The 13863-nt window shown below is 50.2% G+C and overlaps 6 protein-coding genes and 1 non-coding gene across 7 annotated transcripts; 5 read left to right on the top strand and 2 right to left on the bottom strand.

The window, feature by feature from the left end:
- Positions 1-234: 234 nt before the first annotated feature.
- TrAFT101_004755 (uncharacterized protein) lies at positions 235-2563 on the top strand. Its single transcript, XM_024910662.2, has 7 exons — positions 235-396; positions 450-480; positions 576-713; positions 785-815; positions 882-901; positions 983-1235; positions 1329-2563. The coding sequence occupies exons 1-7, from the start codon at positions 272-274 to the stop codon at positions 2333-2335; spliced, it is 1605 nt and encodes a 534-aa protein (XP_024759876.1). The 5' UTR covers positions 235-271; the 3' UTR covers positions 2336-2563.
- A 2086-nt stretch (positions 2564-4649) lies between these two features.
- On the top strand, positions 4650-6710 carry TrAFT101_004756 (uncharacterized protein). Its single transcript, XM_024908315.2, has 4 exons — positions 4650-5635; positions 5696-5804; positions 5861-6002; positions 6065-6710. Exons 1-4 carry the CDS (start codon positions 4733-4735, stop codon positions 6507-6509), a joined length of 1599 nt encoding a protein of 532 aa, XP_024759874.1. The 5' UTR covers positions 4650-4732; the 3' UTR covers positions 6510-6710.
- On the bottom strand, positions 6661-7700 carry TrAFT101_004757 (uncharacterized protein; the record flags this gene model as incomplete). The annotated part of the gene is made up of 3 exons (XM_024906782.1): positions 6661-7248; positions 7323-7526; positions 7617-7700. The coding sequence occupies 3 exons, from the start codon at positions 7698-7700 to the stop codon at positions 6661-6663; spliced, it is 876 nt and encodes a 291-aa protein (XP_024759873.1).
- Positions 7701-8025: 325 nt separating this feature from the next.
- TrAFT101_004758 lies at positions 8026-8121 on the top strand. The gene has a single exon. It is a non-coding gene; the product is annotated as a tRNA-Arg (tRNA).
- A 4-nt stretch (positions 8122-8125) lies between these two features.
- TrAFT101_004759 (uncharacterized protein) lies at positions 8126-11618 on the bottom strand. Its single transcript, XM_024908314.2, has one exon. The coding sequence runs from the start codon at positions 11304-11306 to the stop codon at positions 8562-8564; it is 2745 nt and encodes a 914-aa protein (XP_024759872.2). The 5' UTR covers positions 11307-11618; the 3' UTR covers positions 8126-8561.
- Positions 11619-12681: 1063 nt separating this feature from the next.
- TrAFT101_004760 (uncharacterized protein) lies at positions 12682-13212 on the top strand (the record flags this gene model as incomplete). The annotated part of the gene is made up of 3 exons (XM_066127277.1): positions 12682-12721; positions 12779-12948; positions 13009-13212. The coding sequence occupies 3 exons, from the start codon at positions 12682-12684 to the stop codon at positions 13210-13212; spliced, it is 414 nt and encodes a 137-aa protein (XP_065983388.1).
- Positions 13213-13262: 50 nt separating this feature from the next.
- Positions 13263-13562, top strand: TrAFT101_004761 (uncharacterized protein; the record flags this gene model as incomplete). Its single annotated transcript, XM_024909929.1, has 1 exon — positions 13263-13562. The coding sequence occupies one exon, from the start codon at positions 13263-13265 to the stop codon at positions 13560-13562; it is 300 nt and encodes a 99-aa protein (XP_024759871.1).
- Positions 13563-13863: the final 301 nt, after the last annotated feature.

Consider the following 13863-nt stretch of genomic DNA (forward strand, 5'->3'; position numbering starts at 1 on the left):
GTTGGTGTGCATGCCGCGATGCTCAGTTTGTATACAGGGTGTACAAGATGCGCATTTGAAACCTCCATTGCACGGATATGAGTGGGCACATTTAGATAATGGTTGGTTGTACAGCCTCCTATTTTACGTCATGGGGTGTGAAGAGAAGTGGTTGGTGGTGAGTAGATAAGGGACGAGGTGAAGCTCTCGTGAAAAGGGAACTATTCGTATAAACTTTTCAAGATAATCTGAATATTACGTCGTTTCTTCGGGTTATGAAATATATGAAAAGATGGCACCGAAAAGCTGCAAGCTGGGTGCTTTAGTCGTGCTTGCGGGATGGCTTCCACTTACACATGCGGCGCCAGCAAGTAGTGGGGGTGAATCTACATGTAGGAAGACGTCTGTGGCGATATTGTGAGTATCTATGCTTGTCAAGTTGGAGGTGACTTCTGCTAATACATACATAGAGGTGCCGGAATGGCTGGTATCACTGCCGCTGTAAGTGCCATGACCCCTCATGCTCTGCAATTCCTCTATTTAATTGCACTGGGATATGATCCACAGACTCCTATCATATCTGACCTCGCTCGCAGCAAGCCTTGCACAACGCCTCAGTGTCCGACTTTGTCATCATCGAGTACCAAGATAGAATCGGTGGCCGGGCATGGCACGGCGACTTTGGCAAGAAATCGGATGGCAGCCCGTATGTGATTGAGTATGGCTGCAATTGGGTACGTACCGCGAGCTCGAATGCATAAACCAACGTTGACAATGGCAAAATATTGACGACATCGACTGTTAGATACAAGGGCTTGGAAATACTAAAGGTCCTCGTAAGTAGCTACAATACCTTTTATACAGCGAGATGCATATGGTCTTGATTGCTGACATCATGCCAGAAAATCCTGTCGACTTATTGGTAGGCGACACCTTCAACCTCGCTTTCAAATATACAAGTCCCCCTACTGCGGGGTCAATCTAACATTGGATCGGTTTTTAGGCCCAAAAATACCACCTCGCCAACACTTACTCAGACTACGATTCCATCCTGACTTACGATGAAACGGGATATTCGAATTATTCTGATCTCCTAGACGAGTATAACGATGCTTATGACACTGCCGCAGCGAAAGCAGGCCGATATCTTGTCCAGAATTTGCAGGATGAAACTATGCGCGCGGGTCTTTCCCTTGCAGGATGGAATCCTAGGCATGGCGATATGAAGAAAATGGCGGCTGAGTGGTGGAACTGGGGTGAGTTGTTCCGAACAGCAGTAGCTATTTGCCTCTTGGCATATGAGGAGGCACGTTAGTTTATATATTGTATATACGCTGACAACTATCTAGACTGGGAAGCTGGATACCCCCCTGAAGAGTCATCCTTTGTGTTTGGCGTTGCGGGCGACAACCTCACCTTCAACCAGTTCGGCGACGCCAATAACTTTGTCATCGACCAACGCGGCTACAGTGCCATCATCACTGGCGAGGCGTCGACGTTTCTAACCAAAAACGATCCTCGGTTGCTGCTCAATACCCAGGTCACGAACATTAGCTACTCCGACAGCGGCGTCACAATACACAACCACGACGGTAGCTGCGTTTCTGCTGCCTATGCCATAACGACCTTCTCACTGGGCGTGCTGCAGAGAGGCACCGTGCGCTTCTCTCCTGAATTGCCGCAGTGGAAGAAGAGGGCAATCCAGAATTTCGCCATGGGGACTTACACCAAGATCTTCCTTCAGTTTAACGAGACTTTCTGGCCAGAAGATAAACAGTACTTCCTCTATGCTTCGCCCACGACAAGGGGATACTACCCGGTATGGCAATCTCTATCGACTGAAGGTTTTATGCCCGGGTCAAATATCATCTTCGCTACCGTTGTGGACGATGAATCTTACCGTATTGAACGACAAACCGACGAAGAGACTAAAGCAGAGGCAATGGAGGTCCTTCGCCAAATGTTCCCCAACGTTACCATCCCCGAGCCCATCGCCTTTACTTACCCTCGCTGGACCTCTGAACCGTGGTCTTACGGAAGCTATTCAAACTGGCCGCCGGGCACTACTTTGCTAGCCCATCAAAACCTACGAGCCAACACCGGGCGCCTGTGGTTCGCCGGCGAGGCCACCAGCGCAGAGTATTTTGGCTTTTTGCACGGGGCATGGTTTGAAGGCCGCGAGGCGGGCGCCCAGGTTGCGGCGTTGCTTCAGGGAAGACCATGCGTGCAGTATGGAAACGATAGGCTGTGTGGTGAGAGGATACATTATAACATGTTGACGGGGACGTCGCCGTTGAGTCAGTATAGCATATTGAATGGGTGGGCTGTGAGCAGTCTCTATGACGGCGATGACTGATAGACTTTACATAAATCACATGCATTTCTGCGTGGTATTAATATATAGCATCTATTAGTATATAATATGAGTTGCTATTTGGGTATACCTGAGCGAATAAAAGAGTAACTGAGTCTCTTATTGAAACAAGCGAGTGTAGCTGCAAGATATTTTGTTGGGGCAAAAGAACTCATCTGGACGATGTTTACTGCTTTATTCATGCTGTCTGCTTTGAACGCAACACAGCATTGCCATATGCAGCTTGGACTCTTGGACAAAACTATCGTGGCAGAAATTTTGGAACGATACAGGAATCCTGGAACAGACAAAGTTCTTTTTCCAAGAGCACAGCGCCAAGCTCACCAACGACTACGCGGCAAGCTAGAAATTTCTACTATTCACAAGAACTTGATGTGATTAGTTAGTGTGGAATATAGTTTTGTTCAACAGAACAGATTTTCTGCCCAAGTACTGACGATGTTTAGAGGCGGCGCTTCTGCTTGCTTTGGCAGGCCTCTCAACAGACCTTCATCTTTGACGAAAGATACGTGCAAAGCGTAGTAGGGGCACATTGAACACAGCCAAAGTCATGGCTCGCTGCATCAACGGCGCGAGAGCTTGAGAAATGCATCCTATCCGAGTCCAACGCCCTGTGCAGCAATCATCCTGGAAATCTGAATTAATGCAGCCAGTGACGTCGATTTCGGTATCTTCCCCGGGCTCTCGGGTCGTTGACATAACGAAACCACCGCTTTTGCTTCAACCAGTGTGCCCCTACCAAGCTGCGTGCGCATTTCAAAAAGGTGAACATCGCCAACGCCAAAAGTCGCGCCTCGTTTGTTTCATCGCGTACATAAGACCGACCGCCTTTTCCTGTCTGATAATATTAACGCATCTTTTTTTTGCAATTGCATAGCCGTCGTTGAGAATTAGGCTTGTTGAGCTAAATGAGATCGGCATTGGCACGAGCGTTGTTGATCTTCTGGTGACCGAGCGGATGGTGACCGAGGTCGCACGAGATCAATCAGCTGGTTCATGTTAAATGTGACCAAGAGAGAGCGCATCCAATGTGTCTTACTAGCTCTTAAATCCTCTGTGTATCGTCTTTCTCTCCATGCTGCGTAAGTGAAATAAATTACGCATCAACGCAAAATAAGTAGCTGAAGCGCAAGAAAACGTAATCGGAAGAGATGACTATCCGAGCACAATGAGGAGCACGAATGGATTCAAGCTGCGCCAATTGTGTGATACAATATCAATAATGCCTGCCTGCCTGCATCCTCGCATGAATCTCGTGACAAAGTCTCTCAGCCAAGCTCTCACCGAACAAGCGAATCGCGGGAGTTTTCGATAAGCGGGCGCATGCCTTGTACATATGATCGCAAGGTGGAGACTAACATAGCGATGATCGCTGTTAATCCCCTGGCCTTGTCCGGCGTCTTCACAGCCTCCAATGCTACAAAATATCTTTTCCAACAAGGCAGTTCCCCGCCGGTTTTTAAAAAGTTCTCTTGGGACCTTTCGCAGATTGGTAATGTTACTCGCCATCACCGCCGGCCGGTAGAGTCCGGACCCTGGCAGAAGGTATGCCGTATCGGGAAGGTCGATCGAATTAGGCAAGGATTTCATTGACGTGCGCTGTAATTTTTTGTTGTTAGTAAGTTGCCATAGAGGACCTTTTGAATCAATTTCATGGAGACCAGCTTAAAATCGCTGGATCGGGGCTTGGAAGACGGCAAACGGCCGATGTTACAGCATCTAGTATCAACTTGGGAAGGTCTCTTGTTCGACTGGGGTTTTTGCTGTAGTCTGCCTGGAATTCCGGAAAGACAAGGTAAACTCTAGGCAGACTTCCTTCCAAAGAATCCTGTTTTTTTATCTTCTTTATAAAGTTCTTTTAATTCTCAAGCCGTCTGTCGCTTCACGCCTTTCCAGTCAGTCGTGGTTAATACAATGAGGAGCAGCTGCTTCACGCCAGACACAATTTTTGGCAGCCGCTCAAGCGGGAGATAAATCTCGGCATAGTCTCTTCTCGGCAGGAATCCGGACCTGACTGCGCAGGCTATGCTCATTGGCGACAAAAATCCCTTGGCATGCGGACCATGTCAGGGCCATATCTGTAGTGCGGCCGGGGTGGAGAATGAACCAAGACGCGGGAGCTTTGACAAGAAGAGCTAGACGGGTACTTGCGTGATACTACCTTGTGAATACAATAGTTCTTCAGAGAACCCGAATTGATTGGTCAGAGGCATGTAATAGAAGACGCGAAGATGGGTATATAAACTGCCCGGTCGACTCGGCCACTCGGTTCTGACGGAGTGAGAGAGAGAGAGCTTGAGTCTTAAGGCAGCCGGCTCATAATCCGAGGCGTCAAAGGATTTCGGTAGCTTTCAAGCGTGGACAGACCAATCCGTCGCAATGCGGTCGTCTAATCCCATCTCCGTGGCAGCGGAACTTCTCCTGCTCGCCGGGGCTGTCTCTGCCAGCACCCCTCAGGACACAAACCCTCCCAAGGCTCCCATTGCACCTGGTGTCCTTGCCTCAAACAATGGTCCTACTCACGGCTACTTCCAGCAGCTCATCGACCATGATCACCCCGAGCTTGGCACCTTTTCGCAGAGATATGCCTACAACGGTGACTACTACAAGGGCCCCGGCTCGCCAATCATCCTGGTTGGACCCAACGAGTCTGCTCTGGATGGCTACGAGGGATACACCACCAATCTGACTCTTCCCGGTGCCTATGCGCAAGCAGTTGGCGGCGGAGCCATCATCATTGAGCACCGCTACTGGGGAGATAGCTCGCCATACCAGTCTCTTGACACTGAGAACATGACATATCTTACAATGGAGCAGTCCATCAAGGATCTCACCTACTTTGCCAAGAATGTCGTTCTGCCTTTCGACCAGAACCGCACCAGCACTCCCGATAAGGCGCCCTGGGTCCTCAGCGGCTGCTCCTACAGCGGTGCTCTGACAGCGTGGGTGCAGGACCTTGCTCCTGGAACTTTCTGGGCCTACAGTGCCTCCAGCCCCGTGGTCGAGGCCATTGGCCCGCTGTGGCAATACTTTGAGCAGGTCAAGCTGGCAATGCCAAAGAACTGCACAGCTGACTATGTCAAGATCGTTGACCACGTGGATAGTATTCTGCTGGGATACAATAAGAAGGCCAAGGACGAGCTCAAGAGCTTGTTCCGCCTAGAGTCTGTTGAGCATGACGATGACTTTGCGGCCGCGCTGGTCAGCGGATTGTACACCTGGCAGGATGTGCTCTTTTCGGACGGCTTCAGCGCCACGAACCAAATGTGCGACTATATTGAGGTAAGTAAAAATATTGAATTGTTTCCTGAAGTGAATGTAAACTAACATGGGTGACAACAGAACAAATGGCCCAACAGCACCAGCCCAACTCCTGGGCCTCATGGCGTTGGTCTCACAAAGGCCCTGGCTGGATATGCCAAATGGTTTACCGAACTCAGCCTGCCAAACAGTGAGTTATATATGTGATAGAGGTGACGGATACTAGATCTAACAACCTGTTAATAGCTTGTTCTAATTACGGATACTGGACCGGCGAGTACGATACCGACTGCTTCAACACGTACAACGCAACGAGCCCCTTGTACACAGATCTCACCCCTAGAAACGCTGCCAACCGCCAATGGAACTGGTTCCTCTGCAATCAGCCGTAAGTCCCGAAAACCGGCTTATACCCCACAGATGGGCATCCCATACTGACAAATTTCACAGCTTCAAGTGGTGGCAGGTCCGCGGTGAGGGCAACCTCGTCTCTCGCCTCGTCACGCAAGAGTACTTTGAGCGCCAATGCGGCCTCTTCTTCCCCAGGGAAGGAGACTACAGCTACGGCATTGCCGAGGGCGCCACCACGTCCGATGTCAACAGGGTTACTGGCGGTTGGTTCAACGTCAACACGCACCGCCTGCAGTGGGCTGCTGGAGAGTTCGATCCATGGAGGCCCGCTACAGTTATGGCAACCAGTCGTCCTGGCGGTCAGCTGCAGTCGACTTCAGCCCACCCCGTGCGTGTCATTCCCGGAGGAGCACACTGCGGCGACCAGTTGAGGCGCAATGCGAACGCAAACACCGCGCTGGCAAACATTTTTTCTGCTGAGGTGGCGACCATCAAGCAGTGGGTGCAGGAGTTTTATGATGAGAAAGGAAAGAATCACTATTAAATGAAATATATATTAGGCGTCGGCGGTATATATAACGATAGATGAACACTTGTAAGACTTAGATGGTCTCAAGCTTATGAATAAAGAAATAATAAATTAGCAATTGTCGCGACAAGTGTCCAAATGCTCCTCTCACTGAGTTATCTTACCATTACCAAACTCCAGGAATGATAGCCCACTTCTTCTTAATCTTATCCTCCCCAAACCTCTCCATATACCACTTCTTCCCATTCACAGCTCTCGGCAGCATCGAGAAAATCTCGTTCACGAGAAACGCCCTGGCAGGAGCGCAGCCCCACCCAGCAGCCATCCAAAAGCCGAACCACTCAACCCACTCAGACAAGTAGTGCGGATACAGCATGTACCGAAACAACCCCGCCTGCGGGATTTGGTAGTGCTTCTCCACGCTGGCGGCCTGGCTGTTGCCGCCGGCCTTCTTGCGGATGCGCTCCTGGCGCTTCTGCTCGCGGCGCCGGATTTCCCGCAGCTCTTCGTCGTGAAAGAAGTTTGACGAGAGGCCGAGGTAGAAGATGCCAATGCCGAAGATGAACTGGGTGACGGAGCACGCAGAGGACCAGGCTTCGGTGGTGGTGGGGCCGTAGGCTGAGAGCCAGGAGGAAATGCAGAGGGCGTTGCAGACCTGGAAGCCGATGGCGAGAGCCCAGACGCCAACGTGGATGGGAGACATGGAAGGCTGGAGGAAGGGGAAGAGAACAGCTCGGTAACAGTAGTGGATGACCTGGATATGATATTTGTCAGTGGATATTCTCGCCATCACACTAGAATGTGTGTAATTGATGAAAGGACACATACAAAGAGCCCGCCCAACACTCGATTCTGGAACGGCAGGTCGTCGACCCCAGCTTTCTGCGGCAGCGTATTCATAACGTACAACAGCGTCAAGAAGCCAGGGCACTCCATCGTAATCCAGGCTATTCGGCCAGGGATGTTGAGTCTGCTGCTCACAGACGTTTTGCCCATGCCATACCAGTTAACAACCCATTGTAGCGAACCACACTGTCATCACGGCAATTAGTGTAAGTTCAACCCATTATTGCCTCTCGAATCAAAAATGAAGAGATCAGAGAGAATATGAGGGAAGCTTACAATTGGATAGCCAATCTGCCACCAAAAAAGCAGAAGCTCGTAATTCTCCCGCGTGGGAGGATACCACCCTTCAATTAGCGACATGACGACGAGGATGGCAGATCCAGCAATATGCTCGACTCGATAAAGCAGAAACAAACAAAGCCACGCGTCACGGAATCATGTAAGATGCTCAATCATGAATCGTCAATCGATGGAATACAGTGATTGACGTAGATGCGTATATGCAGTAGCTCTCCGTAAGCCACAAGCCTTCTGTGGCTGGCGCTTGATGATGTCAACAAACAGCAAACAGCGGCACACAGACTACCCCATAGCTGCATGGCCAATTCTGCCGCTAGACGCCACCTGCCGAATACAGCGCCAATACAAGTATAAGAGATAACAAGATCGACCCCGATAACTGCATGGTGTGCTGGCGCAATGGTAGCGCGCAGTCCTCCTATTACTATCCGTAACAGGGAGATCCAGACTGAGGCTCAGGGTTCGAGTCCCTGGTACATCGTTTCGCCATGATTTATTTTTTTGTTGACTGTAGGCTATTCTACGTTGCATATAATCATAATTGTACATGATTTTTTTTTTCCTCCTCATAGATATTAAATATACAATGAGAGGGGCTATCTGCTGAGTTCGAGATTGGGCAGAATTCCTGTTCTATTCTCACACAAGCATTTATTTGGTATTGTAAGAGAAATATAACCCAAGACATTTGTTCATTCGTTCAATGCGTTATAAATAAAAGCTTTCGTATCAATGCATATCTCGTCATAAAAACATGCTCCTATGCTTGAAGATAGAAAATTCAAAGGAATGTACCCTCCGTATAATAGCTGAAGCCCAGAAACGCCTGCAAAGCATGATATCCCCCTCCCTATCTGCAAAAGTGACAGTCCCTACTACAATCGATAGCCCATTCCCATTCGATTTCTCCGTCATTTCTCTTCACATTACTATACAATCTCTATCGGATTTGCTCGAGGACCCTCCAGAAGCCACAGCAGGTCTTCGATTTGCTGGGACCGAGGCGTTGGTTCGTCGTCCACGAACTGGCGCAGGAGATCCTACACCATTGCTTGTTCGAGATGCCTGTCTGGAAGCTGTAGGGCTACTTTCGTGGTGGTTAGGGTGTCCTGGAGGAGGAACATATGCAGGAACCTGAGCAGCCTGTTCATATGAGGGTGGCGGCGGTTCATCAGAGCTAACCGGTCTATTGACACCTGGTCTCGGAGGAGGAACTAGGGGTCGGACGGTTTGTGACGTTGGTGCGCGTGCAGGCAAAGACCGTTGAGATGTGGAGGCAGGGAGTGCACTGGTGCTATTATTGGCACTATTGCTGACACTGTTGGAACTTCGCCGTGGCGGCGGAACAGGCGTGCTGCTACTTGGTCCGGCCGCAGGGCTGCGCCGGGAAGTACTGTTACCACCGGTATTTCCTCCAGAATTGCCCACAGGGCGAGTAACGGGTATGGGAAGGTGAGCTTGCTCAATATATTGCTCTGAGAGTGCTCGCTCCCGTTGCCGGCGAGCCTGTTCTTCTCGGTGTTTCTGATCCTCTTCTTCTTGTAGCTGCATGGCGAGGGCCAAGTCTCTGTCTTCTTGTTCGGTGCTGGAGCTCGCTTGACCTTGTTCTTCGATAGGGCCGGTCTCCTTAGTCTTGCCCCGTTTGTTGGTGACAGTTGTCCAATTACCACTTCCCTGGTCGCTGTGGCGTTTGCCAGCTCCAGTACTTAGTTCTGCCGTGTTATCACCGCTTACAAGTCGATAGTCCCCAGACATAAACTGGTTTAGTTCCCCGTTGACATCCACCAGACTTTCCCATACTATTTCATCATGGCTCCGGTAGCCGGCATCTGTCACAAGAGTGAGGAGCTGTTGGGTTTGCGGATGGCAGTAAAGCGTTGAAAAGTGGTCATTGCGGAAAAGGATAGCAAATGTACCGGGTCGAATTGCCTTTTGGATGACCTCGATTCCCCACGGCGTCAGCTGGGTAGCCGACTCATTCAAAAATATCTTGATGGTGATGATGTCTTGATATAAATCTTGCTCCGCTTCCGTGAGGCCCTCCTCAGAAGTGGCCAATTTATCCTCTAGCTCTTCTTCGCGGAACAGTAGATTCTGCACATCTTCGTAAGAGGTAGCATGTCTTTGCATGGAAGCACAGACGGCATCATCGTAAGGCGGTAGCCATCCATGAACGAGAGGAATAGAAAAAGTCGCATAGAGACTCATCTCCGCCGTGTCCTCAAAAGTTCCAGGGATGTATTTGTGCCGCTCCAGTGGGTGAAGCTGTGTTAGTGAAGTATGCTCGTATGCGGTGATAACTTCTGGAGTGGGGATGAATCGCGGATTGACGTTCATGCCGGTGTGGAGACTCTGGAGAAATGAGTATAGTTCCGCGACATCTGGCAGAGAGTCCTCTGACGATGTTCTTCGAGGAGACATGAGTTCGTCAAATACAGCATCCAGCAGAAGACTCAAGCTGACTTGCTCCCGTGAACGCAAAACTTGAACCAGTACTGTATCGGGGATATCGTCAGGCGTCGTCATAGTCAGCGCGTTGACTAACGCGACCAGGGGGCAAGGCCCGTTCTCATTCTGTATAAGTATGGGCGACACGCGGGGGTTGTTGGATGAGTTGGGGTCGTGCCAGCGGATATTCTTCACCTGGTACGTTTCTGCCTTGCCATCGACTGGCGGACGTGAAGGAACCCATTTCACACGACCCTCTGTGGCTCTGGGCGGCAAGGCCGGCTTTTCCTCCAGCACTGCTGTCGAGAGTTCTTCTTGCGGCTGTCTTGGTGGAGGGCTCAATGACGGATCTGAGTCTATCAGGCTCCAATCATCCAACTGAGGTGCTTGTGCTGCCGTCAGCTCGGGTACCTTGCCCTTGCCCTTAGCCACATCCGAAGACCCCAAATCGTCCCAGACATGCTGCTCACGCTCGAGGTCATCTGGCATCGCAGGTTTCTGCGACGGAGAGCCTTTTTCATCACGCTCGCTATGAGAATCTTCATCCCATGTCGAGCTTCTAGAGCGTAGGGAGATTAAATCTGGGGATTTCGGCGAAATAGGCACCTTTGCAGGCGGCTCCGGGGTGGAACGAGCCCAAGGATCAGGCTCCGAGTCACCAGGTGCTATTACAACAGGTGGCTCATTTCCTTGGATTGGCGGCTGCACAGCAATTGTTGGCTTCCAGGGATTGTTAGTTCCCGTCTCGTCCAGGCTTATGTGAGAAAGCGAGGCAATGGGTGGCTGCAGAGATGCCGGAACAGCGTGGAGATTGGAGTCGGACGGAGCTCGGTTTTTCAGAAATGGGTTTGTCTCTGATCTCTGTACGCCTGGTCTAAGGGCATCGGGGATCTGGCTGGGCAGACTCAGCTCGGATGGCTGCTTCCGTGCCTCGTTCCACACGCTATCCTCTTCTTCCGGAGAGCCGAAGCCTACGTCGATGCCGCCTCCACCAGGCCGCAGAGACGCAGGAACTTCCTTGCGATGGATGGAGCTTGGTGTAGCACCAGCCGCGGCTGCATGCTGAGGAGCCACATGCTGAGGAGCCACGTCTTCCCAGGCACTTGTGGCCGGCTCGTCTGTCCAGCTGCTGTTCTCCATCGACGGACGGTGCCCTGGTGGCGGCCCAGGCGGGGGCAGAACGTCTTCGATACTGCCGGGAGGCTGCTGGACATACATGCTTTGATGAAGATGATCTGGCGGAAGAAGCTGTATTGCTTTTTTGTCCTCAAGCTACGCCAGCTTGTCGATCAGGGCCGAGCAGCAAGGGCTGGGGGAGAGAATCGAGGTGGGGGAGACGGGTTGGAAGTATGTCGTCACTGGATCAGCGATCAAGGCCAGCAGCGCATGGTGGCGGGAGTATGGCAGAGCAGCAGGAATTGCAGCGAACGCGAGGTTTAGGAGTGAGGAGCTGAGGGCTATAGTATCGGACGAAAGAATGAGTCTTGCATGAGGCTTTAGGTGGTTTTGAAGAGAATCAGGCACTGTGGCAATCGAGGATGTCTGTTTCTGTTCCTGGAGGATTGGGGAAGAGTGTGGCGGTGCGAGCAGCGCTTGTACCTTCTGGAGTGCGGAGGCCTGCCCGCTGCGTGTTAGTGGACGCAAGGATGACGCAGCCAGCGTCAAGCGCCGCGCAATGCATGGAATCAGGCTGAAGGTGGCGATTTATGGTTTGCCCGGCGCTGCGTTGAGATCGTATAATAATGCTGGGTGAAGGGGCCAATAAAGGTACCAGAGCATAACGCATAGTTGTATCAACGCGCGCATTTGATGGAGCTTTCATAGCTTCATAGAGCACCAAGGTACGTTGCCATGGCGCTACACCTGGGGACCTTGATGAGGTACCCGCGGGATACGCCATTGACGCCGGTACACCTCAGCCCGCTGTAAGTACTGGAGCTTGGCATGTACTGCGCTAATACTGTACCTGAGTGATTACATGTGCCGAGCACTCCATTGAAAGGCGTCTTTCTGCGATAAGCCACGCTGGAGTGCTTGTGTGCCTATCTGCACCGCCACACTCTTGATCGGCGTAGGCGACGTATAACTTCACCGGATTTCTTCTCATTCCATTATGAGTCGTACAAAAAGGTACTATTGGCTAGCATTGGAGATAGTATCTCATCAGGAGGGGCCAAGAAAAGTACATGGCCTGTCAAATTCTCGCCTACCTTGTTTCCGTCTATTAGTATGAATGATCAAGGCAGGGCAGCTTCTACATGTTTTGATACCTTATGTATCGTGCCACTCTATGATAATTTGGCCCATAATCTCGCCTTGGACTAATTCTTCACTTATTCTTGGTAAAGGTCCTGAACATCTGGACATCGGTTTGCATGGTGAGATCCTCTGTAGGACGACATGGGCACCGCCTTGAGCCAACAGCTCAGACATGAACTCCGTTATCGCACAGATATATACATGAGCAAAAAAAGCGACTGATCATCTACGTTGACACCCCATGGATACAGCAATGAGTAAACCCTCTTACGGATTTGTCATTATATATTCTTTTACTCACCAAGTGCGCAGAATGATGTACGGAGCACTGAAGATGGCCGGTATTAATACGTTGACAGTGCGACCATCAGAAGGTCTTCATTCCAGAATCGAGGCTATCCAGCTGTTTACAGGTCCTAATTCTAAAGCAGAAGTCTTCATCGCCAATATATCTATCATGAGTGCGGGCCTTAACCTGCATACTGCTTGTTGCAAAGGTTTACTAGTCAATATGCATTTCAGCGCAAAGACTATCTTGCAAATGCACGGTCGGCTTAACCGCTTGGGACAAACGAAGGCCGTGAAGTGGCACAACCTCAAGGTTAAAAATTCTTTTCACGACCACCAGGAGAGGGTAATGCTCACCAAGTATTCACGTCAGCTTTCCGCAGAGGCTAATCTTCCGTCCTGGATCACGGGCTCACTCAGAGAAGCTGTTCTCTTTGAGCTCATGAAAGCCTACTTCAATCATCCGTTTAACCGCTATGCCTGGGTCGTAACCTATGACCTTGATGGCATCAAGATGGACTATTACACGGAGGCAATCATCAAATTGGGAACGCCTGCTCGGCTCTTGCGAAGCTAACAATATCATCGGAAAGAGCTCAGTACTGGACCGATAACGATGAATGCTTAATGTTTGCGCTGGCTAAGCTAGTCACGACGATGACCTTGGATGAATTGCAGGAGTTGTTGGTTTGTGATGAGGCTGTACTTCGCAGTCAGATGGAGGCCAAGCTTGAGGACGTTGTTGCTCAGGTAAAGATTGATGAAACTGTAGTGAACGAGGCGAAGCTTCTCAAACAAAAATTCGACGAACGTGAGAGGGAGTTTGAGTCTGACGAATTGGTCAATTCCGAGGATATGGAGGGCGGTGGTGATTTTGAGGACGTGGCCGAGGTCGAGGAGGAAGAAATTGAGTCAGAAGAGGAGTAGTCAGGTCATCTATTTTCACTTCACATATGAAATCTTAGTACTGATGTGAAGATCATTTCATTTATCTAATTCAACTTTACCTATCCAGGTCAATTTCATGTAGCTATACCAAATCTCCTATACAAACGTTATTCTTCAATGATTATGTGTGTAATACTATTGAGCCAAGAATGTATTTCATTAGAGCATTGCTCTCGTGCTTCAACGCTTAGAAGCAACGGCCATGGCACCAATGAAAATTTTTCGTTTGTATCAATACGTTACAGTTCTGGATAATCCCTTTCTTTGCCGTTGATAGCGA

The sequence above is a fragment of the Trichoderma asperellum genome, chromosome 3, assembly GCF_020647865.1.
Source record: "Trichoderma asperellum chromosome 3, complete sequence".
NCBI classification, from domain to species: domain Eukaryota; kingdom Fungi; phylum Ascomycota; class Sordariomycetes; order Hypocreales; family Hypocreaceae; genus Trichoderma; species Trichoderma asperellum.

Bases quoted from the DNA above. Each gene is read 5' to 3' on its own strand.
- TrAFT101_004755 (XM_024910662.2), top strand. From the start codon at position 272: ATGGCACCGAAAAGCTGCAAGCTGGGTGCTTTAGTCGTGCTTGCGGGA. The intron at 481-575 runs GTAAGTGCCATG...CCTCGCTCGCAG, and splicing joins TGGCTGGTATCACTGCCGCT to CAAGCCTTGCACAACGCCTC. The intron at 816-881 runs GTAAGTAGCTAC...ACATCATGCCAG, and splicing joins TGGAAATACTAAAGGTCCTC to AAAATCCTGTCGACTTATTG.
- TrAFT101_004756 (XM_024908315.2), top strand. From the start codon at position 4,733: ATGCGGTCGTCTAATCCCATCTCCGTGGCAGCGGAACTTCTCCTGCTC. The intron at 5,636-5,695 runs GTAAGTAAAAAT...GGGTGACAACAG, and splicing joins AAATGTGCGACTATATTGAG to AACAAATGGCCCAACAGCAC. The intron at 5,805-5,860 runs GTGAGTTATATA...ACCTGTTAATAG, and splicing joins CGAACTCAGCCTGCCAAACA to CTTGTTCTAATTACGGATAC.
- TrAFT101_004759 (XM_024908314.2), bottom strand. From the start codon at position 11,306: ATGTATGTCCAGCAGCCTCCCGGCAGTATCGAAGACGTTCTGCCCCCG.